The following is a 25,911-nucleotide window of genomic DNA, read 5'->3' on the forward strand; positions in this document are numbered from 1 at the left end:
AAGTAAATAGGAAAGCTCTACTCATTAAACTACACAAAACAGGCATACGGGGTCATATGGCCCATTTCATCAGTAACTTTCTCTCTAATCGCACCTTCCAGGTTAGGTGTGGGAACACATACTCGCCAGATTACACTCTTGAACATGGCCTACCACAGGGCAGCGTCATATCGCCTACACTCTTTACAATAATGATAAATGATATATTCGATAATGAACCATCTTATATCAAGCATTCTCTCTTCGCTGATGATATAGCACTTTGGTATACTCATCATAACCCTAACATTGGAATCGAACAAATACAACACACACTTAATAACATAGGAAAATGGTGCAAGAAGTGGGGTCTTACGATCTCACCTAGCAAAACTGTCGCAGTGATATTCTCCCATCGTTTGCTACGTGACAAATGGAGAAACCTCACACTAGACAACAAACCAATCAAATACGTACAAAAACACAAATTTCTAGGAATAACTCTTGATTACACACTTAACTTCAACGCTCACATTGAGGATCTGGTACAAAGGTGTACCAGAAGAATCAACATTATGAAATGCATCGCAGGCAGAGAGTGGGGTGCGGACCGACGCACTCTCACTCGACTCTACGTAACCCTAATTCGTCCAATCTTGGATTATAACAGTTTCTTATACGATGATATAGCTTCGAGCCGTATTGATAAATTGCAAACAATACAGAATCATGCACTCAGAATCATCACTGGTGCCCTACGCACTACGAGAATTGTTCCCGCTGGCATCAATTTACTGCAGTGGTTTAGGTGACCACCAGCGTGGCCCGCGTGGGCCCTGTTTTTTGTCGCATCTGCGCAAGAAATGTTATTGTTTTGAACGAAAAGCGAGCCGAGGGACATGGGACGGAGTGAGTAATGTATTTTCTTTAATATTTTGGTATGTATGCTTTTGTTTATGATTAGATGATGTTTTTGCCTAAGTTTGTTATGTTGAAGAGTGAACAAAAACATTCTAGTCAGATAGGTATTATAGTCAGTTATCAGTTGGTTGCGAATGTGGCGCAGGAATGTTGAGGAAACGAGGGTTATAATACCGTGTTGTGTCTTTTCAGTTTTTTACGTGGCATTGCGGATCTGGATGAATATACTGAATTAAAAGGAAAACTGATGTCCTATCCACATGCTGCTACAGTAAAAAATCCCCCAATCCGAACAAAACCAGATGAACGTTGGGACCAATTTCTGAACCTGTAGGTAGTTAGATGACCCGAACTAACAATCTATACACCGAGTAGAACTTTATTTGCCTCATATTATTTCAGTTCTTCCAACGACCTATAAACCTGTACCTGTAGTGTTTACTTTTCTTTTATTTTTTGTTTGAAACTGCTTTGAAATGGATGAAAGTAAGAAGATGGAAGGTCTGGAAGGTGAAACGAAGGAAGGTGGTGCAGCACTGCTCGCTAGAAGGAGTGGGAGAAAGGTCACATTAAATCCGAAAGGTGCCGCATACCAGTTAGAAACCAAGGAGAAGAGCTATAATGTTCTTCTAAAGGAATTGAAGAAGACAGGAGCTGAACTGTTGGAAGAAGATGTGTCCGAAAGGGTCAAGGCAGATGAAGTTTTCCACAAAACAGTGACAAAGAAGGTGAGACAGTGGCTTCATGGATATGTGACGCTCATGCAAACAGCTATCGATTTGCAAGCTCTACTTCCTGCAGACAGAAAGGAGGAGCATCTGTCAAGCCACGCAGAAATAGGGGTACAGTTGAACCAGATGAAAGAGGGTGTGGATGCTTTGCAAAAGGAACTTGCATTGATTGATCATGAAACAAAGAATGAAGGTTCTGTGGCAGGAGCTAGTACGACGTCAAGTTCAATGAGAGCAAACCTCATGATGCTGCGTCTCCAGGATGAGAGAAAGAAGGCAGAAGTGAAGGCGCAACTGATGGCCGTGAAGAAAAGACAAGAACTTCTGAAGGAAAGACAGGATCTGGAGCTGAGAGAAAAGGAGTTGGAGTTACAAGTGCAGCTTGACATTCAAAACGCACAAGAGGATATCAGCGAAAAGTTTGAACAAGAACTTCTGAATGAAGATGGGCCAGATGAGTATCAAAAGGACACACAAGTGAAGACAAATGTGAAAACACAAGAGAAGAACTCAGATGGCAATGCTCAGGCCGAAGGAATTTTGACAGGACTGGCACATATCATATCAAAGTCACAGAACCAGCTACCTGTTCTTGAACCTGAGGTATTTAGGGGTGACGTTGAGCAGTTCGCAATGTGGCTCAAGTCATTTGAATGTTACATTGAGTCAAGGACTACTGAGAGCACAGAAAGACTGCACTATCTTGCAACCTATACAGGTGGAAGTGCTAAACGTGCAATTCAAGGACTTCTCCAGTTGAGAAGTGAGGATGCCTACTCTAAGGCAAAGCAGAAACTGATTGAAAGGTATGGAAACGACTTTGTCACAGCAAATGCCTATAGGCAGCGGCTCCACAGCTGGCCACATGTTCGGCCTGGAGATGGCAAGGCCCTTCGTGAGCTGGCAGATTTCCTGGAAGGTTGTCTGGTGGCAGCTCAGACAGTACCAGGACTCAACAATCTTGGGAACATCGATGATATTACCCAGCTGCTGAAAAGACTTCCACGATATCTTGTAGATCGCTGGAGGAGGGTTGTAGATGAGCACATCTATGAACGCGACAAGTCAGAGTACCCAGGCTTAGAAGTGTTTGTCAACTTCTTGACCAAAGAGGCTCGAGTCGCCTGTGGACCAGTATCGCTGGAGACAGACCAAGACAAACTGAAGAAAACAAGAGACAGAGCTGGAGCATTCGCTTCTTCGACTGGTGCAGTAGCTGAAAGGAAGTCGGACAGGAATTTCAGAAGAACTGATCCCAGCTACCAAGCAACCAGCAGTAGCCAATCAGCTCCTGACAGCTACAGGTGGAAGTGTGTCCTGTGCGTAGAGAGGCATCCACTGGACTCATGTGAGGTCTTCGCAAAGATGTCCCTGCCAGAGAAGCATGTTGTGATTCGCAAGCATGGAGTGTGTCGTGGCTGCCTGCGTATAGGCCACATCTGGAAGGAGTGCAAGAGGAGAAGAGAATGTGGAAAGTGTCACGGTGCTCACCCGACACTCCTACATGATGATGATTTCAGGTCATCAAGAGGGACTCCCGGACGATCGGTGTCAGTCGAAACACAAACGGCTACAACACTGAAAACTGAAATCAGATCACCGCCCAGCGATGCAGATGATGGAACCCCATGTTTTCATTCACTGATCGTGCCTGTACTGGTCCATCACCGGACAACACCGGAGCACAAGGAAATGGTTTACGCCATTCTGGATCCACAGTCTGATGGGACGTTCATAACTGAGAGCGTCTGCGACAAGATCAAAGCACCCGGAGTGGAAACTTCTCTGGAATTGAGTACGATTACTGGGAAAACCGAGGTGAAGGCGAAAGCAGTAACTGGACTGGTCATCGAAGCGCTGGACTCCAGCAGTGAGATCAGCCTCCCCACAACGTACACCCGTGAAGACATGCCTGTAGATCGACAACTGATCCCAAGGCGTGAGACAGCAGCAAACTGGTCTCATCTGAGAGAAGTAGCTGAGAGTTTGCCTCCCTACTACCCGGAGGCGTCGATTGGTCTACTCATTGGCTTGAACTGCAGCAAGGCCATCAAGCCTCAGGACATCGTGACAGGAGACGACAACGCGCCGTGGGCAGTCCGCACAGCGATGGGCTGGGGTGTCGTTGGCCTCGCTCGCGGCAACAGAACGTGCTGTTTTGCATCGTGCGATGGTGCGGCGAGTAGGCAGTGTCACTTCACGCTGAGGACCCGAGCGAGGGAAGTCGGGCCGTCACATTTGATTGAAATGTTGGAGACAGGGTTTCAGGACCAACCTCAAGAGAAGAAAATCTCACAACAAGACAAGAGATTTGTGGATCTAATGGAGACACAGATGCATGCCACAGAAGATGGTCACATGGAAGCGCCACTTCCACTGAAGGACCCAGAGGTTGTGCTGCCAGACAATAAGAAACTTGCAATGCAAAGGCTGCAAGGGTTGAAGAAGAGATTTGAAAGGGATCCAGGATTTCAGGCAGAATACAACACATTCATGACAGAAATGCTGGAGACCGGAGTCGCTGAGCCTGTGCCTGAAGAGGAACTTGGTGGAGCCGGCAGCAATGGAGTGTGGTACCTGCCGCACCATGGGGTCCGTCACCCTCGTAAACAAAAGATCAGGGTGGTCTTTGACTGCAGCTGTGAATTCGATGGACGGAGCCTAAACAGTGAGCTCATGCAGGGACCGGACATGGCCAATAACCTCTGCGGCATCTTGACTCGATTCCGTAAGCTCCCCGTGGCTCTCACTTGTGACATCAGAGGGATGTTTAACCAAGTGAAAGTGAACCAAGAACATCGGAACCTGCTACGCTTCCTCTGGTGGAAGGATGGAAACCTGCAGGAAGAACCGACAGAGTTCAGAATGACTACGCATCTGTTCGGGGCAACATCGTCCCCATCTTGTGCGATGTTCGCGCTGAATAAGACAGCTGAGCTCTATGAAGAAGAGTGTGGCCCAGAAGCTGCAGCCTTCGTGCGCCACGATTTCTATGTGGACGACGGATTGATCTCAACTCCGGACAAGACGTCGGCGTGTGACCTGGCTGGAAGAGCAACAATGTTGTGTTCCAAAGGTGGTTTCCAGTTGCACCAATTCACCTCGAACGAGCCGGATGTCATCGCCAGCATCCCCGAAGAAAATCGATCGAAGAATCTTCAGAACAAGGACGTCGTGGACGAGTACAAACCTGTGGAACAGGCTCTTGGACTTTCGTGGAACATTCAAGATGACACGCTTCTTTTGACAGGAGACCTGCCCGACAAACCAGTGACTCGACGAGGGATTTTGTCTACCGTCAGTTCCCTATACGACCCCCTGGGGTTGGTGTGTCCCTTCACGTTGCAGGGAAAGCAGATACTGAAGCGACTCTGTTGTGATGGCGGTGGATGGGATGAGCCGGTACATGAAGAGTGCTGGCTTGATTGGAAAGCAGACCTGGCTACACTTTCCACTTTTGCAGTGCCCAGGTGCTACGTTCCATCCTCATGTCTGGTGGAGTCCTACGAGCTGCACAACTTCTCAGACGCCAGCCTAGAGGGGCTCGGGGCCTGCAGCTATCTGCGAATGAAGACTACCGATGGACAGCTCTATTCGTCACTGGTGCTGGGGAAAGCCAGAGTAACGCCGAAACGCGTGACGACTGTTCCAAGGCTGGAGCTGGCAGCGGCACTTCTTTCGACAAAAAACAGCCAGTTCCTGAAGCAAGAGCTGAATATTCCGAACCTGAGAGAATACTTCTGGTGTGACAGCAAGGTAGTATTGGGTTATATCGGAAACGAAGACAAACGTTTCCACGTCTTCGTGGCGAATCGTGTACAGCAAATTCGCCAGTACACATCACCTGATCAGTGGGGATTCGTATCCTCTGAAGTCAATCCAGCAGACTACGCTTCCCGCGGCCAGAGGGCGTCTGACCTGAAGAAGAACGACATCTGGTGGAAGGGACCCGAGTTCCTTAGGAAACAGGACGAGGAGAGGACGCCTAGTACGTTCGAAGTCCCTGATGACGACCCAGAGGTAAAGAAGATGACGACGCTTGCAACTGCTGCTTCCGTTGCACAACAGTTTGCGAGTCTGAAGGAGCGGCTGCTGTACTTCTCTGATTGGTTCAGAGCTCGTAGAGCTGTTGCCCTCTGCATCAAGTTTGTGAGACGTCTCCGACATCGGATCAAATCGAAGACGACGAAACCAGAAGGAGATGAATCCGAGGAGGGCTTGTGTGCTGAAGATCTGCTGAACGCAGAAAAGTTGATCCTTCGACAGGTCCAGAAAGAAGACTTCAATGAGGACGTGGCTGCCCTTTCAGCTGATGGAGAGCGATCTGGTGACCCCCGAAGAAAGAGAACCGTTGGCAGCCTGCGAGGACTAGATCCTTTCGTGGATCAGGATGGGCTACTTCGAGTAGGAGGACGTGCTCGAAAGAGCAGCTTATCAATGGAGCTAGCTCACCCGATCATACTACCGAAACGAGGACACATTACAGACCTGATTGTTCGTGAGTGCCATGAGCGAACTCACCACAGTGGAAGAGAGATGACTTTGAATGAAGTCAGACAAAGAGGTTTCTGGATCGTGCAGGGAAGATCGGCAGTTGTGAGGATCATCCTCAGCTGCGTGAAGTGCAAGAGGTTACGTGGAAATCCCTGCACTCAGAAGATGGGAGACCTGCCTATGGAGCGTTTGGAGGCGACGGAACCTTTTGAAAACAGTGGAGTGGATGCGTTTGGCCCATTCTTTGTAAAGGAGCGAAGAAGCGAAGTCAAACGGTGGATACTGCTCTTCACTTGCCTGAGTTGTCGTGGGATCCACCTGGAAACTGTCAACAGCATGACAGCCGACGCCTTTCTGAACGCATATAGACGATTTGTGTGTCGCCGTGGCCCTGTGAGAAAGCTGTTCTGTGATAACGGCACAAACTTTATTGGCGGCAAAAGCACATTGGAAGCAGCCATGATGGAGATGGAGAAGGGGAAGATCAGGCGAGAGCTGCTGAAGGATCAATGTGATTTCATTGAGTTTTCCTTCAACGTCCCGTACGCGAGCCACATGGGCGGCTCATGGGAAAGGCTCATCAGGTCGACAAGAACAGCATTGACTAGTATCCTGGACGGACACAGTCATCATCTGGACGACGAGCTGTTCCGGACGTTTGTCGCGGAAGCCGAGAACGTCGTCAATAGTCGGCCCATTTCTGTTTGTAGCATGACTAACACTGATAGCGTAGAACCTATCACTCCAGCACAGCTACTCACATGTAAATCCAAGGTCCTTCTTCCTCCACCTGGTGTCTTCTGCCGTGAAGACGTCTACGCCCGTCGAAGATGGCGGCGCGTACAACATCTGGCGGACGTATTCTGGTCGCGATGGCAGCACGAGTACGTCCCCACTATGCAGGAGCGACGGAGATGGATCGACAAGGAGCCTAACATGAAGGTCGACGACCTCGTCGCTGTGGCCGATGACAGTCTTCCGCGCTCTCAGTGGCATCTGGAACGTATAGTGACCACGTACCCGAGTGCGGATGACTTGGTGCGTAAGGTGCGAGTGCGGATCGGCGCAGCCGAATACGACAGGCCAGTGCATCGTCTGGTCATGATCATGAGGGCGCACGACGGAGATTCCCGGTCGGGGAGCCTCTGAACGCCTGGTGAGCGGACGACGAACTAGAGGTGCTTGGCGTAGGATTAGCGGTCCACATGCCGTGAAAGGACAGCTGTGAGAAGTGTAAGATGCATTGAGACCGTAGTCTATAAGGACTTGATCCTTGGAACAACTTCTGTTTCATGGTCTCATACTTGTTCGTGTAATCGACGTATCTGTTAGTGTTATCCGAAGAGAAAATTCTGTTGAATTTTGGGGAGCCATGTTCCCGCTGGCATCAATTTACTGCAGTGGTTTAGGTGACCACCAGCGTGGCCCGCGTGGGCCCTGTTTTTTGTCGCATCTGCGCAAGAAATGTTATTGTTTTGAACGAAAAGCGAGCCGAGGGACATGGGACGGAGTGAGTAATGTATTTTCTTTAATATTTTGGTATGTATGCTTTTGTTTATGATTAGATGATGTTTTTGCCTAAGTTTGTTATGTTGAAGAGTGAACAAAAACATTCTAGTCAGATATTATAGTCAGTTATCAGTTGGTTGCGAATGTGGCGCAGGAATGTTGAGGAAACGAGGGTTATAATACCGTGTTGTGTCTTTTCAGTTTTTTACGTGGCATTGCGGATCTGGATGAATATACTGAATTAAAAGGAAAACTGATGTCCTATCCACATGCTGCTACAAGAATAACAGCCCTACACATAGACACAAACATACCCACACTTGACAGGCGCCGCAAATTTCTATTGCTGCGCTATTATATACGATGTGCCTCCCGCCCGGATGATATCGCCTACCAAATTCTCACAAACACCCAATCGTATGCGCCACTCACAAATCAGCGTCGCTATCCACTGATCTCTCGTCGCCTCCAGAAAGTAATTGATCACTTTCAAATAACCATTCCAACCATATTGCCAATTCCCCCTATAACATCAGCTTACCTTGATCGCATAGATAATATTGAATACCTCTTCAATGAGAAAAAAGATAGAGTAACAGTAACAGAAGTAAATCAACTCTTTCTCGAATATTGCCACACACATCAACAAACAACATTCTACTTCACTGACGGATCTGTCATGAACGGCAAATCGGGAGCAGGAGTCTTCTCTACCCATTATAGAAAATCAAGTCGTCTTCCGGATATTTTCTCTATCTTTTCAGCCGAGCTTGCGGCTATACTTCATGCTATCAATCACATCAAAAAGAAAAAAGTTAAGAACAGCGTGATCTGCACTGATTCTGCCTCATCACTTTCGGCAATCAAATCACAGAATCAAACCGACCACCACATTGTATACCTGATTAAGAAGAACATAATTAACCTAAACAAGATAGGATACAACATCAGACTTCTATGGATCCCGGGACATAGTGGCATCCCGGGAAACATAAAAGCCGACGAGCTTGCCAAACAAAGCCTTAATCTCTCTAATCGTAAAGAAGATCGCTGTACACACCAAGACATCCTTTCGCACCTCAATCACACATTCCGAGACCTGCGCCAGTATGACTGGCAGGCCCTTCCCTACGATCATCTCTTTGAAATCCACCCGCAAATTGGTAACTTCACATCCTCTAATCAAGATAATCGACTCAAGGAAATAGTTCTAGCCAGATTGAGGCTAGGACACACAAAGATAACACATGATTTTATCATAAAAAATGAGCCACCCCCGAGCTGTCCACACTGCGCCGCACACACCCGACTCAACATTGCCCACCTCCTTCTCAACTGCCCACACTACGACCAACACCGTCAACACATCATTCACTACACAAACACACACAACCTCAGCCTGGACCTTCCAACTCTCCTGGGTGATGATCATCCAGATCTAATTGAACTTCTCTTTACCTTCCTCAGTGATTCGAATCTCATCAATAGCATATGATCGTAACCTTGCACACAGTATATAGATGTCCTTTGATCTTCCATCGTCGTTTCCATCCGCTTCGTTTTTGCCTCCATTCGCTTCCGTTCTCCTTTGCCTACATACGGGTCGCCTTTTCCAAGTGTGTATATATATGTGTGTAAGCTCGCTGTTCTCGACAGGGATCCCTCCTAAAGGTTGAGGCCCACTCGAGACACAGAAGCTATCTGGCCGGACACCCCGGGCGCGGCCTAGGTGGCTTGCATCCATGGCCCCCGGGAGTGGATGAAGGTGATAGCTCCACAAACACACATACACATTAGCGATATAACGTAACGTAATATAACGTAATTAAAGAAAGGGCTTTTTACTGTGTACTTTGGCTGAAAGCACAGGTTTTTGCCCTCTTGGTTAGGCACCAGGTTTTTTTCTAGTTAGGACTTTTCCTGGTAAAAGTTCACCCCACAACAACAACACACACACCAAACAACAGCACACAAAACAGCAGCAAGTCTCAACAGCAATCTCTATGTAAGTAACCAAATTTATCGGTCTCGCCTATCTGGCACCTTTTCGGCCTTCCCTTTGTTTTGCAACCCACCGGACGCCACATGAGCCGGTCTAACGTAAAGTTTGTCTTTGCTTTGCCTCTTGGGCCGGAATAAAATAGCCGGCAATTAACTTAACGTAAAACAAAAGATCTGGCTAATTGCCAGCAAGTAACTTCCCTTCCCCTGCTATAGCCTTGTGCTAGCGGGGATGCAAAATTCAAAAAAAAAAAAAAATAGTGCTTAGGTACCTATAGAAAATTACGACTGCCATAGATAATTGCAATCTTTATTTTAATAATTGTTTTGCTATTTATGCTGTAATATTTACCAGTGAAGACATGATCTGCGGTGCACGTCACGTCTCGGTGCCGTGGACTGCCACGGACGGCAGCGTGTCTATGACACCCGGTCCGGCGTCGTGCAGTGTGTGTATTGGGGAGGGGAGGCGGAAACAATTCCGGACAAAATATCGAAAAGCAAAATATCGAATAACAAAATATCGAAGACAAATTATCGAAGTGGCAGAATATCGAAAGCAAAATATCGAATGCGCAAAATATCGAAATCGCAAAATATCGACATCGCAAAATATCGACATCGCAAAATATCGAATTGCATAATATCGAATTACAAAATATCGAACTCGCAAAACATCGAATAGCATAACCCTAGAACGCCTAGGGGGGGGGGTTGTATCAACCCCCCTGAGGTTTTTTCGAAGTGCACGCTAAACGGCTTGTCGTAGCGGGCTGAAATTTTCAATACTCTCTGGGGCAACCTTTGCGCATCTTTTGCCGAAAAAAAATTGATCGGGTCATGTCAGGTCACGGAGTTATGACGTCATAAGAGGTACAGCCTCCGGCCGACAGTTACCAAACGTGTGCGCCGAATCCCTAGGTTTTCTGCCGGTGATACCCACATTGTTTGATGGATCATGATGAAACTTCCCATGCATGTTGGGGCAAGCATTGGCTATCGTGTGGTGCAAGAAAATTGACCGGGTCAGGTCAGGTCACGGAGCTATGACGTCACAAGAGGAACAGCGTCCGGTACTATTTTTGAAAAGCGCCCGAACCACTATTTTGCTAATTCTTGTCACCTCAATGGGAATATGCAGCAATATTAGCTTCTATAGGGAGCAAATGGACCTCCCAAATCCAAAAATACAATCAGATTTCAAAAATTTAAATTTTGATTTTTCGAATTTCTGCCGCCGACTGTGACCTTGCCGACTTCCGGCGCTCCCAACGCGCCATTTTTAGAGCTAGGGAAACGAAATACATACCAAACGATAGAGAATTGATCAAGGAACACGTTAGTGAAGGTTTCAAGTCGATATCTCCCACCGTTTTGCCGCAATCGCCGCGGAAAGTTGAAAAAGTTTGATTTTTTCGGAAAATTTGACCTTTGACCGGTCATAAGTAGGTCAAATGTTGACCTAGGACCAAAAAATATACCACCAATCGCGAGATCTCGTTGAGAGCAATCCGTTGGTTTTTTCCGCTAAGCTCTACGACCTTCCGTTTCGAAACGCCAGGGGGGGGTCGTAACAACCCCCCCCCCCCTGGTCGTTCGTGTTATGAGAAATGGCCTGGTCGTGCGAGGGATAATATCGAAAGCAAAATATCGAAACGTGAAATATCGAAAGACAAAATATTGAAAGACAAAATATCGAAAGACAAAACATCGAAAGACAAAATATCGAAAGACAAAATATCGAAAAGGCAAAATATCGAACGCAGAATATCGAAAAGACAAAATATCGAACGCAAAATATCGAACAGACAAAATATCGAAAGACAAAATATCGAGAAGGCAAAATATGGAACGCAGAATATCGAAGACAAAATATCGAACGCAGAATATCGAAAAGACAAAATATCGAACGCAAAATATCGAACAGACAAAATATCGAACGCAAAATATCGAAAAGGCAGAATATCGAACGCAGAATATCGAAAAGGCAAAATATCGAACGCAAAATATTGAAATGACAAAATAACGAACGCAAAGCGTCGAAAAGGTAAAATATCGACTTGAAATGGCCCTCTGCGGACTCCTTAGAGCTTTATCGAACTCTGTCAAAATTAACGGTTTCGCTCGACAGATCTTCCGGGGCTATCAAACATAGGCGGATCCAACCCAGAGTTTTGGGAGGGGCAAACCATCACAATTTATTGTTTCTTTTCATGCACTGCCATAGACGTAATGTTAAAAATGATGTCCTTTGTGGAGGGCAATTGCCCTATTTGCCCTACCCTGGATCCGCCACTGCTATCAAACACCGTTTGAGTTTTGAAAATCGGTCCAGTAGCTTCGGAGATAGGAGGGGGGCTCCAAATAGCCCCCCCCAGTCAGTTGTGTTCAATATACGCTCCAGGGGCCTACCTGCCTCTAAGACCCCACACATACTTTTGGGGCCCAAACGCTTGCTCCTGAAGGCCCCACTGCTCCTTTCCTTTCCTGAAGGCTTGCTCCTTTCCTCTATTCAGTCCTCCATACTGGCTCTTTAGGCTAAACATCGGCTCCTGGTGGCCATCCCGGCTTTGGAGGGTCTCCATACAGGCTTTTTTGGGTCCGATGCCAGTCTCGGAGTCATCAAAAGCCTTTCGAGCCTACGAGTATACTGCTTTCTGAAACCCTTCAGCAACTTCTGAGGGACCGACCCTGGTCGGAGGGCTCATTCGGTCTGGGGAGTCATGTAGGTCTCTGGAGGAGCCTCTAAGCCGGGGTCGGTTTCCAAGGGGTTTTAAACACGGTCTTCTAAGAACGGTCTCGTAGGGCCCTTAATGGTCCACTGCGGATCCAGAAAAGTGGGTTGAGATGCTGAGGGTGGTGGCTAGACTAAAACAAGATAAGATGATAAAAACTAGCTGCATTTGCTTCGTTATGCTTTATTTGAGATAGGTACACTGTAATTTCAAATATTTTGCAGAACTTGTGTGTTTGGGGATAGTTTTCCAAAATCTTCGTTTTTCATAAAGCAATGATAATCACTCAAATTTCCAAGTCTGTCATGGACCCGCTGATTGCTCTTTGAGGCCTACAGATAACAGAGGGCCCGATAAGTTCGACAGAGCTCAAAGGAGTCCGCAGAGGGCCATTTCAAGTCGATATTTTACCTTTTCGACACTTTGCGTTCGTTATTTTGTCTTTCCGATATTTTGCGTTCGATAGGTATTTTGTCTGTTCGATATTTTGCGTTCGATATTTTGCCTTTTCGATATTCTGCGTTCGATATTCTGCCTTTTCGATATTTTGCGTTCGATATTTTGCGTTCGATATTTTGTCCTTTCGATATTTTGCGTTCGATATTTTGCCTTTTCGATATTTTGTCTTTCGATATTTTGTCTTTCAATATTTTGTCTTTCGATATTTTGTCTTTCGATATTTTGTCTTTCGATATGTTGCGTTTCGATATTTTGCGTTTCGATAGTTTGCGTTTCGATATTTTGCTTTCGATATTATGCTATTCGATATTTTGCGATTTCGATATTTTGCAATTCGATATTTTGCGATTCGATATTTTGCGATTTCGATATTTTGCGATTTCGATATTTTGCAATTCGATATTTTGCGATTTCGATGTTTTGCAATTTCGATAATTTGCGACTTCGATATTTTGCTTTCGATAATTTGCGTTCGATATTTTGCGCTTCGATATTTTGCGTTTCGATATTTTGTCATGGAAGCAGGCGGAAAGGTCAGCGGCCGATCAGTGGCTGCCGCTAAAGACGCCCTCCATCACCCCGGTGTCAGTGAGCTGTCAGTGGCGGGTGTGCCGGGTCAGCGTGTGGCGGCCATCGGCTCCGTGTTCACACCGGGCACGTGTCCGGGCAGTTCCATTCTTCACCGTCGGGCAGTGTGTCGACGAAATGAACAGCCGCTGACCCGTCTTCACTGTTCGACCCGCGGCTCTTCACCGCCGGGCAGTGTGTCGACGAAATGAACAGCCGCTGACCCGTCTTCACTGTTCGACCCGCGGCTCACTACCGACGGCCACAGCTCACATCGAGGAGGTCACTGATACCTTGTCTGATGTGTCACTCTTCACTTATTATATTACATGCATTACATTAAATTGTAGACTTTGATACAGCTACATAAGACGGCGAAAAATTAACCCCTCACCAGGCTAAGGCATTTTCAGTAATGTAAACGCCTGGGGTACGATCCTCCGGCCATTGGCTCCTATGGCATTTAGAAACACCAAATCTACCGCCTACCGGTTAGGTGGACCCATAGGAAATTTTGCCTCTGCACATATTAAGTAACTCTACGACCGTCAACATTAACCCGCGCCCCGTTGGGCTCTGTCGAGCAACGCGCCCTGTTGGGGGGGGGGGGGCAATTTGCCCCCCCTAAGATCTCGAGAACCACGCAACCTAGCGACAAGCGGCAAACGGCGTTGGATAGCCCTATCAGGGAACTACCTTGTGACCCAATCTTATTGACCTAAGTCGAACCGATGACGTCACAGGTCAGGTCAAAGGTCGAATTTTCACCGTTTACAGGCATTTCAAGAAATCCGTTGTAAAATCGAGTAAAATGCATTTCATTGAAAATCATCGATGGGAAAATGTTCTTCAAACACATATTTTGCTATGTGAGGTCACTGATACCAGGTCAAGGTCACAGAGGTCAGGTCACTGAGGGTCACAATATGAAAATATCATGTGATGCATGTATTATGGTCCATTTTATATGTCAAATACGATTATGTGGGTCAGGCAGCCTCTGGGGTCAGTTAAGATTATATTCTGGTGATGGTCTGGTCAAGGTCAGGTCAAGGTCAGGTCAAGATCAGGTCAAATTAGGTCAAATTTCCAAGTTGATATTTTTGCATAAAATGGGTATCGATTCGATGCAGCTCGTCACGGGGAGTTCAATGATTGTCTTTGTTTTGCCCTACGTAGTCTAGAATCGCTAAAAATTGAGTTAAAAAAATTAGACGTAATCATTTTTGAAGTTTTTTCGCTATAACTTAGCCAAAAAACAAGATATCGATCTGAAATTTGGTATGTATATAGAAGAGCGCAGGGACTATCAAATATCTTCTGTTTTTTCGACATTCGGATTTATTTTTTATTTTCTTTTAGTTTTCTAAAACAATCAATTTTTCAATTTTTGGGGGTCAAAAACCCAAAATTTTGAAAATCCGAGATAGCCGTTTTGTAGCGCCGCTTTTTGTCTACTAGACGATATAAAGAACTTTGAAATTGCTTGGTAACTGCAGATTTAGTGAGGGTCTCAAGATTGCATGTTTTTTGCTCATTTTTGCTCGAACATGACCTCAGTTTGACCTCAATAACTCCTGACCTAAGGTGACCTAAGACTTGAAATTTGGTGTGAAGGTGTCAAATTGATGCCCGGGAAGGTACTGAAAATTTGGCGGCGCTGCGCGTCGCCGTTTTCTTGCTATTCAGGAAAAACCACAGGGGGGGGGCTAAATTGCCCCCTCAACGGGGCGAGGGTTAACCCTCGCTGGCCGAGGGGGGCGCCCCCCCCATAGGGATTTTTTTTTTCGCGATAGCTCCGAAGACGCCGGCGATAGAGAGCTGAAACTTGGCATACCTGCCCTTTGATTCAAGCTAAATCTTTTGACACCAACCGCATTTTCGGGTCAGGTCAGGTCACTGACCTATGACGTCATAAGTGAACCTCTGCACGGTCTTCAGATGTCGCAACTTCGCAACGCCCTCATTGCCAGAGGAGCTTTCACGGGGAAATGAAACTTGCAGGACATTATGTCCATTATAAGTTTCACAATTTGTATATCTCGGGTTTTTCCTAAAGGTTAGGTATAGAGGTCAGGTCATTTTCGTGACCTCACCATTGTAAGTCAATGGGGAAATGAAAACTGCTATTCTGGCGCTGGGAACGATCTGCAACTATCTCAAGCACACATAATCGTGATCATCATTTCGTGATTCAAAAACATGACACCACTGAAATTTCAACTCCCTTTTTAAAATCAGGCTAATTTTGCTGAAACTTTCATGGAAGATTTCAAATTGATCTATGAGAAGGTGATGAGTGTTTGACGCTGCTGGCTTAGTTAACACATTTAGAAGTTATTGAAGAAAATGGGAGAGGGCAGATTTCGCTTCCCTCCCCAGCGGGGCGCGGGTTAAAACCCTCGCCCGCACATGCCATTTTCCCATCCTAAAACGCACATGGGGGGGGGGGGGTGCCACCCCCCCGCGCCATTTCGTTCCTGTTGGAGATAGAGCTTAGCGGTAAAGACCAAAAAGATTCTTTAGGAAGAGACGAATCCAATGATACCCAGTTTTACCTTTTCAGGTCAGTCATTGACCTTCCAGGTCAGGTCAAACTAAAAAATGTTGCTGTTTTGGGTCACCGTTGGATATCAAGTGCGCTGCTTATCATATACCGATGACGATGCCGTTTTCTGGTGCCAAGCCAGCTAGAACCTCTTTGTCACACTACCCGACCAGAAATTTGCTGCTGAGGTCATTTCAGGTCAAGCTAGGTCAAGGTCAATTATATGTGTTTGTATGTCTGTGTGTGTCTGTGTGTATACTGATGTGTGCAACGATTGTTTATGTGTCCATATTACATGAAATCATGATCTGAGAAGCTTTTACCAAAAATGCAGTCAAAAAACTTCACAAAAAGTAAATTCATCTTGCCTAAAACGCAATTATCTTAGATGACCTAGGTTGACCTTGACCCTGACCTTGACACCTGTACATCGTCGAACAACATGTTCCATGATAGGTGGGAGGTAAGACTGGCAAAAAGGCCGAAATCAAGGTGTCAAAAGCTCACAAGGCCCATAACAAACGCAAGATGTTGAGAATTGGCCATTTGGGTCATGGCATGACCTGAAAACAAGGTCATATCTCCGAAACCAAAAATCACAGAAACTTGAAATTTTCAGTGGACATTAGGAAAGAATAGAGGAGCAGCTATACGAAAAATCAGCCTTCTAGCTTTAAAAAAGTCGAGTGCAGAGCAGAAAGACTACCTGGGGGGGGGGGGGGTGGCAACTCCCCCCACCCCCCACCCCCCCACCCCCATGTGCGGGCGAGGGTTAAGACCTAATTTTTAGTCCATTCGATAATGTACCTAGATACACAAATTATACAATAGAATGCAAAAATACACTGATGAGAATTTTAGAGCATATTTTATTTCAAGCATTTTATAACCCTCGCACTTATAAGGGTGGGGTCGAATGAACCCTGTGATTTCTCGCAAATAACTCGCGCAAAAAGCGGCCGATTGCGACGTAACTTTCAGATTTCAGAACCCTCGAGCTAATCAATTTCACGCATACCCTAAAAATTTCATGACCCTGACCCAAGTGACCATTGACCTGTGATGTGACTTATTTCTCGAGGCCATGTTTGGCCGGAATCGCGATTCGGCAATTACGTTGGCTCACAGAATCCGTACGGTTCGCAGTCTTTTTGTGTTTTTAAACGTTCTGACATGTGAAATGATGTTGGTTTCATGCATTATGGTGGGTGTCAAAGTCACGTGAAGGTCAGGTTAGGTCACTAACTTTTGATGATCTTGGTTCATCTTTTCTTGTTTTACATGATCCTATGCTAGTTTTTGGAGTTGATTTCGAATTTAGCAACCGTTTGAACATTTACGAAGTAGTTTTGATGCCTTCGTAACATGTTACGAAACTATCAGTGGTGGTTGACACCTACCATGCCTACCCGGCAAGACGCCTACTGGTTGACTTGACTTGACCTGACCTGACGTGGCCTAAATGCATGAAGACATCATCTGTGATCAAAACTAATATGACATTCTTGATCAGCACCCCGAAAGACCCATAACACCCTCACTTTACGAAGTTCTAACAAGTCCCGATTTTCCCGACTTTTGAGTCGTTGACCTGACCTGGAAGGTCAACCAATAACCTAGGACCTTAAAATTCGATATCGTCGGCTTTCTCTCGTCACGGGCAACATGGCTCGTTTCTTCCTCGAAGCTCTAGCTTGATCAGGAGCCGGAGGGAACGGGTCTCCAGCGGACCTCCTATGCGTCCGCGGCTGGCAAAACACCAATACGGGCGAGGGTTCAGTCTTTCACCAATGAATAGGCGACCAGTGTTCATATAAAACCGTACTTTTACTTCTGCTAAACAAAGTAATCATCGCAAAATTACATTGCACATCATATGCGGGAAACGTGACACCTTTCATTGAGTTTTTTTTTTCGTGAGCTGAATAAAAGATTTGATGCCCATTTGAGCCGAGCCCAACCAGCCGATTTCAACATGTGACTTTTTAAGCTGACCTTGGCCTGGGCTCTGACCTACACTACATAGACCTGTGATGGCCTAGGTCGACCTCATAGTTGACCACTTGCCTCATATCCTCGTCACGGTGAGCCCCACATTGACAATGAACACAATCATCTTGGAACGTAATATGATACAATTAACACTCTGTGCAGTTTGATGATGTTTGATCTAATCTGACCTGACCTGACCTTATTGATTGACCTCAGTCATTGTGAAGCGACCGAGGTATGGCTCCTCTATAAGGATTCCGGCTTAATTCCGTCTGAACTTGCGATTTTGACATGCGATCTGGCTGGGGACATAACATATATAGACCTAACTTAGCACTTATCCAGGATAACTATTTCAAGGATTCGAAATATGGAGTTTTTATTGTGGCTTTTAACGACCAATGGATGTAGAATTAGCAGCGCGGTAATGCTTATCAGTCCTCCAGTTCAGCGCGTTTTGCTCTCCCCCAGCGCTTGCATCGATCGAAATTGGGAACTACATGCATACGTTTGGAGGTAGGTAGTTGTGAATTTGTGAGTCCAATAGATCTTGTTATACGTTGAAACACGAGCAGGATTAATAATATGTTGATCGTCGAGTCCTTTTGTAGCAACACGGACGGTGTCTTCGCCTTCGCAAGGGGCCAAGATCTTCGCAACAAGCTCTGCTTATCTTAGGCTCGACTGGTCTGCATCAATCTGTCCATTCAAACGTTTGGGCTAAATTAAGAAGAAGAAGAAAAAAATATTGCGGCGTCCCGCATTTTTACCTCTTATTCCAAGGAAAGTTGTGGCCGAAATAGCTGCAGCCTGCAAGTATGTATAAATATGCTTTTGCAGTTCAACTAAAATGTAGATTATAAATTGTTAACGTAACACTGAATAATCTACAGACTAACAGCAATAAATTATTCATCAACCTCTTTGTGACGTTTAGTTAGACGAATTGTCATTTTTAAATGTAAAATTATATCATGTTTTGTATCGTTCAAGCAGGCAATAACGTTCAACAGCTGTACTGTACCTATACATACATGCTAGGTAAGTTGGTCGCAAGTGCTACTTCGTTTGAATTTGTAAAAGGTGGTATAAGAAATAAGGGAAACCAGTATTTCATCAAGTTCTTGTCATTCGATAGGTATAATCGGTTATTCTCATGAAGACCTATCCAAGACCTGCAGTCCTTCCCATAACCTGCTGAAATACATGTCAACGAGCGCTACAAAAGAGGGGCCGCGCTGGCTGAATTCCCTCTCCCCGGCACTGACCGTGAGTCGCGGCAGACCGGCCAGGACCGCCAGCGCGGCCGCCGCCACCAGCCCGCCGTGCACGACCATGGCTTCCGAGCGGCGGCGTGCGAGTGCGGCGGCGGCCGCGGCCGGCGCTCCCGCGGGGCTGTCGGCGCCGACGGCCGGCCTCTGCCGACGCGCCCATAGGCGGCGGAACGGGGGGCACCGGGGCACCGTGCCCCCTTGAATTCTGCAAGGGGGGCACCAATAGCAAGGTGCCCCCTTAAATTTGATGCATTAGTACCAGAGGCGGATTCGGGAAAACTCCAAGGGGAGGGTCATGAATCGAAGTGGTGCCCCTACCTTTACCCAAAATTAAAACCTCAACGGATTTCGGCCACTTAATTTTGGTGGTGCCCTATTTTCAGTTTTTTTTTCTTTATTTTTGGTTAGGCATGTGATGACTGGTGCCCCTGCTAGGCCGCTGGTGCCCCTGGAAAGACTGTGGTGCCTACCTACCCTGCCCCCTGACAGGCCTACCGTGGGCCCTGACATGACTTAGGTGCCCATGGGCCCTGACAGGCCCGTGGTGCCCCTGACAGGCCTGTGGTGTCCTTGCTAAGCCTGTGGTGTCCCTGGGCCTTGGCAGGTCTGTGGTGCCCCTGGCGAGCCTGTGGTGCCTCTGTTAGAACGCAGGTGCCCTTGACAGGTTTGTGGTGCCCCTGACAATCCTAAAGTGCCGACAGGCTTGTGGTGCCCTTGACAGGCCCATGGTGCCCTTGCGAGGCCGGTGGTTCCCCTGCGAAGCCGATAGTGCCCCTGGTAGGCCTCTGGTGCCCCTGGCAGGTCTGTGGTGCCCCTGGAAGACCTGTAGTGCTTTTGCTAGGCCGATGGTGCTCCTGACAGGCCTGTGGTGCCATTGACAGGCCCGTGGTGCCCCTGCTAGGTCTGTGGTACCCCTGGCGGGCCTGTGGTGCCTCTGTCGGCTGTCAGGTCTGTGGTGCTCCTGGCAGGCATGTGGTGACCCCAGGCCCTAAGTCATGACCCATGTGACCTCCCCCCTGGGATTCGCCACTGATAAGTACTGCGATGGCTTCTTGGGAATTTGATACATGTAGGATAAATGGAATTTATCAACGACAATAAGGAAGAGACAAACACATAGGTACTTGAGGATCAGCTTAAAGTTAACCACACATATGGGGGCAGGGTTGTATACCAATCAAGTCGATTGAATTGATTGATTTGATTCAACGCGTATTTTGAGTTGATTGGATTGAGTCGATTGACTTTTCGAGATGACTGGTTGACTGACTCGTTTGACTTTAGCGACTGGTTGACTGATTTGATTCCCGAAAATTAGAGTGACTCGTATGATTGAGTCGATTGAATGGAAAGTTCAAATAAGTTTTAGTTGACGAAAAATAATGACACCAATTGATGACATCAAAGATCACAAAACTACACTGAAAACTGCTTGTCATCACAACTGCATTATGGGGTAGATGGCCAAATAAAGAACAGGACCTAAACATGAACAGCCAACTTTGACTTTCAACTGCAATAACTGCTCCAAGGTGCTAGAACCTGGCGATGCAACTATAAAAAAGTTCATTTTTTTCAAAACCGGTTTGGCTCCAAGTACGTTCTTCGACTAAGCACGCGTTTTAGCCAGCGAAACGGCCAAAAACTGAACTTGAGAAAATCGAACGTCGCCTTATTTTAACATGTGAATTATTCCCGATAAATTCCATACGTGCTTTTTAGAACTAGACATTAGAACAGTGGTGATGTCATGCTGTTAACTTTCATTGCAATGTAATGTATACCTACCATAAACAGAACCGTTTACTCGATTCTGACCACGGCAACAGTGAAAAATGAAGCTTTCCTAAAACTTGTCGACATTTGGTGCCACCGTAGGGACATTGGGAGCCAGCTGCCACCAGTGACGTCATCATAGTATGATGATTTTTGAAGATACAATTTCCATGTATTTACCGAACATAATTTGATGAACTGAATATTTTACCGGTAAGAAATTATTGACCAGACGCTGATGTTGCCAAAACTCACGTGAGACCTTCGATAATGAACTTGGAGCCAAACCGGTTCTGAAATAAAACGAACTATACCTACCTTTGTGCACTCAGCAGGAAACGTTTTTTTTTTAATCCTGATGATAAAGTGCAAGGCCATAATACTAATAAAGTGTGATTAATTAATAATTCACATCTCCACATCTCCTCAGAAACAACCCACTGAACTCTATGAATATCTGAAACCCCTACAAAAATAACTGAAACAAAAGCGCCGTTTTCGTCTCGCTAATTACGTTTACGTACCTAATTAATAGCTAATTTGCTGCATTGTTTAATTTGCAGCAGAACGTTTGTTGATCCTTTTCTCCTGAGAGCCTAAGCATAACATATTTAATATATTTCATTTTCCTTAAAATATTTTACCGAATATTATTAAGTGGTTGTATTTCAAATGAAATAATAATTAAAACGAAATTGGTGTTGTACAACCGATTTATTTTATGATGATCTACCATACTACATGATAATCAATGACGTCATCTTACCAAAAAATCAAAAGACGTAGAATAAGGAGTATAAAAGCTTAGCATACTTATTGGCAAAACGTTTTCTTTGTTTTTTTTTCGCAGTCGCACCGTGCCGTTTTCGCGTTTTAATTTTCCTTGTTCCTACTTCCTTTGTCCTTAACTTATCCTGTGGTTCCAGAGTCCCTGTCCTCTCCATTTCCTTTTAAATATATTTTTAATCCTCATCCCTATCCCCCAGTCCTAACAGTTTCAAATTGTATTGCAATAAAATGTTTTGAATTCTTCACATATAACCTATCTACCTTCGTTGGTACTGTTGGTAGCCAGTGACACATCTAGGCAGGTAAGTAGGTACCTACCTGCTTTCCTGCTGTCTTCATAAACCATACCTAATGAGTTGTCAAATTTGTAGCACATTTTCAACACTTTCATATGGTGTCAGTGTGGCATGAAACCTAGCTAGGTTCATTATGTTCAGGGTTCAATTCAGAAGAGCTCCGCATACGGCATAACTCACATAAGAGACAGACAGGGGCCTTACATGGGGTAGATGGCCTGATGACTTAGCTGGAATATGGCCAAAATTAAATTGACAACTTTTAGGTGAAAGGTGGTGATTTGGGGCGAGTCAACTACTGGGTTATTTTGCATCCATTAAATGAAACTTCTGCTCCAATTCTACCCATTGGACCTCAATATCATGATCCACCTGTCCATCACTACTATGAACGTCAAACCCCTTGAGACCCCACTTTTTTGCGATAATTTTTAAATGCGTCAACTTTCGTTGACAATATTCTGGCAATGCATATTTCAAAACCTGCCGAAACTTTTATTACTAAGGTATTTTGACGCCAAACGATTATGGAAGGTACTTCTCATTCACTCGTAATGTTAAGGTCAATTCAGGCCCGGGCAGAGGCTTGGGCTCGGCCACACTCGAGCCCCGCCACCAGCGCCATCTGCTCTAAATGCCATCTACCAGCGCCCGCTACCGCTACCAGCTACCGCCCACCATCAAGCCTGAATGGAGCGAGAGACGCGAGTGACCGGTCGCCGGGCAAGGAGCGCCGGAGGGGTAGGGCGGAGCTTAGCGCTGACGTCATTACGTGGCTCCGCCCCATGAGCGCGTAGCCTCTACCCAAACAGCAGATTCGTTCCGTGAAATTTAACATTACGAGTGAATGAGAAGTACCTTTCATAATCGTTTGGCGTCAAAATACCTTTGTAATAAAAGTTTCGGCAGGTTCTGAAACACACATTGCCAGAATATTGTCAACGAGAGTTGACGCATTTAAAAATTATCGCAAAAAAGTGGGGTCTCAAGGGGTTTGACGTCCATAGTAGGTATCCTTCCTTATTGCATAGAAACTTTGAATGGCATGGCAATTTATAATTTTAAATGACAATATTTTTATGTTTCTTCTGTAGGTAGGTAGGTAGGTAGGTAGGTAGGTAGGTAGGTACACCAGACTGCTATGGACACTTTTCCAAGTTGGTGGGGCAAAAAACCTAATGTATGTCTTGGTTTGAGTCGTTTGAATGAGTTGATTGATTCCTTTCATTGTCGCGTTTGAGTCGATTGAATCAATTCCCGAAAACTGCTCTGACTTGATTGATTTGATTGGTTTCCCAAATTTGTCGTGATTGAATTGATTGCTATTGATTGAGTCGTATACAACCCTGTATGGGGGCGAACTGCCATTTTCGTTAAGTAAAAAAAAAAAATAAAAAAAATCATCGTGTCAGGGCTGTGACGAAAAATAAGTGGCCTAAATCTGATGAGAAAACAGGATTTGGGGGTACCCTAGGTTTGGCTCCTTGGGCTGGTGCCCCCCCTTGTCTCAAATCGTTCCGCCGCCGATGGACGCGCCGACGGGACCTCAGCCGGTGGGACCTCCAGACGCGGTTCAGGGACCTTCGCGGCATCGGTTCATGTATGCAATGCATGTACATACCGTGTACATGCATATGTAATAAAGGTATATCCATTCGAAGATACAGGCCTGAGCGGAAAAGGAACTACCTATCTATATCTTTAGAATGTTTACACTTCCCAGCCAGTGCGTGTAACTAGGAAAAAAGTTGTCATTAAATTAACCTTGTTTGTGTCTTAGGAAATGACTGTGCGATCAGTTGTGGTAAATTATAAATGCATGCACCTGCTGTACGTATGAAAACATTTACGTTTCAAGTGCATAAATGTTCAAATGTAATGTCATTATCGTTTTCGCCGTGAAACCGATTTAGAAGCTGTAGGTAAGGAGTACCGCAGACGAGTATAAGCAGTGATATTTGCCACGTCTGGCTCAATTACGTCCGATGGTGATGGACCACCCCGCCACAGCGGTAATATGCGCCACTTACCGGCGCAGCTGGCATCCCGACCACTGTTTGCATGCGTCCCGTGGCGATCCGCCTTGGCAATGAAAATATTTAGCGGCGCGAATTGGTGTGGTCGATAGCCGGCACAGACGGCGGCCGGTCCATGTGCGCGGCCGGTACCCGCGGGACGCTGTTCCCGGACGGACGGGGGACGCCTCTGGTGCCTACGGAACGCTGTTCCTGGACGGACCGGAGATGCCACAGACCTACGGGACGCTGTTCCTGGACGGACCGGAGATGCCACAGACCTATGGGACGCTGTTTCTGGACGGACCGGGGACGCCTCAGGTGCCCACCGGCTGTCGGCGCCCAGTAATTACACCGATAGCCTCACTGCCCGCACCGAACCACTGATGCTATTCCACTGGCAATTTTGTATCTGGCCTGTTGTGGCGTTGTGCTAGCTTTTTGCAGCTTCAGTTCCCGAAACGTCTTTGTATACGATTATTGCACACAGGCGAAAAATTAGCTGGGGAAGAGCACCGGACGCTGGCTACATCAAAGTCATTAAGCCGATGGGAATCCGGAACGGAGAATGATCCAAATGACATGAAGATCATGACATACAATGATATACAATCATGCTCATGAAAAGCATGATTGAATATTATTCAACATATTTGCGACTTCAAGATTGGGAGGACTTAGTCTTAGACGAAGGATTGAATTGCTTTTGCTTCCTTTTCCTTAAATATCTCTGAGCTGCCCGACCGTTCTATTACAGGGCCGGTCTGTCTCTCAACAATCCGCAGTGCTCAAATGATTTGTTTCTCGTAAATCACCGGAAAACTAATATCGGGCTCCACGTGTTACACGACCGTTCTCGCTGTGAGCTGTCCGAGTCGTTAACCCGCGCGGGGCTGGGGGGGGGGGGGTAAATTTTACCCCCCCTCGCGAATTTTTGCGATATCTAAAAAACGGCGGCGCGCAGCGCCGCCAAACTTTCAGTACCTTTTTTTACATCAATTTGACACCTTCCCTGAAAATTTGAGCGAAATCCGTCGGAAAATTTTTGAGAAATTGACGTTTTAGTGACGTCATGTTCGCCATTTTCGCCTCAAAAACGGCAAAAGTTCAAACGCCGCTAACATCTTCATTTTTAAAGGAATCAAGACGTAACAAAAAAGGTTATACGTAATTTTACTTTGTCTATGAAATGGCTATCTCGGTTTTTTGAAAATTTTGGATTTTGGCCTAATTTTTTTCAAAAAACTGATTTTTTTGGGAAAATCATTATAAAATCCAAAATTTTGAGTCTATCGAAAAAACCGGAATATATATCAGAGAAGTGGTCTATGTGCACCTACATACCAAATTTTGGAAGAATCGGTTCAAAAATGTGGGAGTTATTCAAAATTTTATGACGTCACGACACACAAAATTTTTGAAAAATGACTTTTTTAGAAGTTCTAGACCTCGTACGGAAACAAAAATAGCACCATTCGATTCGCCGTGAAAAACTGCATCAGATAGACACCTTTTTAGGCCTTAACAACCAACTTCAAAATTTGACCTCACTTGACCTGACCTTGACCTGACCTCGACCTGAAATTCATCCAGAGGTGGTCCATATCACTTATTGAGTGTGCCTATTGAATTATATGAGTAAAATGACCCATAAAACATGTGTCGCACATGCCCTTTTCTATATTTTGTTTTTGGTGACCTGACCTGACCTGACCTGACCTTGACCTTGACCTCTGAATGATATTGTATGCAACTTATATTGTCTTGGTAGCCTAAGAACACGTTTTGGGCGATCAGTCTCAGTCCATGACTCCATTCTTCGGCA

The 25,911-nt window shown here is 45.8% G+C and overlaps 2 protein-coding genes and 1 long non-coding RNA gene across 3 annotated transcripts in view; 2 read left to right on the plus strand and 1 right to left on the minus strand.

Annotated features, from left to right (window-relative positions):
* Positions 1-19,322, minus strand: part of LOC122374668 — a 38,527-nt gene extending 19,205 nt beyond the window's left edge. The window contains exon 1 of the mRNA XM_043353557.1: positions 19,205-19,322. Within this exon, the coding sequence (XP_043209492.1) occupies positions 19,205-19,273 (69 nt within the window). The 5' untranslated portion in view covers positions 19,274-19,322. The remainder of the gene's footprint in view (positions 1-19,204) is intronic.
* Positions 764-1,144, plus strand: LOC122374684. Its single transcript, XR_006255264.1, has 2 exons — positions 764-888; positions 1,093-1,144. It is a non-coding gene; the product is annotated as an uncharacterized LOC122374684 (long non-coding RNA).
* Positions 6,502-7,887, plus strand: LOC122374677. Its single transcript, XM_043353570.1, has 2 exons — positions 6,502-7,635; positions 7,836-7,887. The coding sequence occupies exon 1, from the start codon at positions 6,585-6,587 to the stop codon at positions 7,272-7,274; it is 690 nt and encodes a 229-aa protein (XP_043209505.1). The 5' UTR covers positions 6,502-6,584; the 3' UTR covers positions 7,275-7,635; positions 7,836-7,887.
* Positions 19,323-25,911: the final 6,589 nt, after the last annotated feature.

The sequence above is a fragment of the Amphibalanus amphitrite genome, unplaced genomic scaffold (genome assembly GCF_019059575.1).
Source record: "Amphibalanus amphitrite isolate SeventyFive unplaced genomic scaffold, NRLGWU_Aamphi_draft 000040F_arrow, whole genome shotgun sequence".
NCBI classification, from domain to species: Eukaryota; Metazoa; Arthropoda; class Thecostraca; order Balanomorpha; family Balanidae; genus Amphibalanus; species Amphibalanus amphitrite.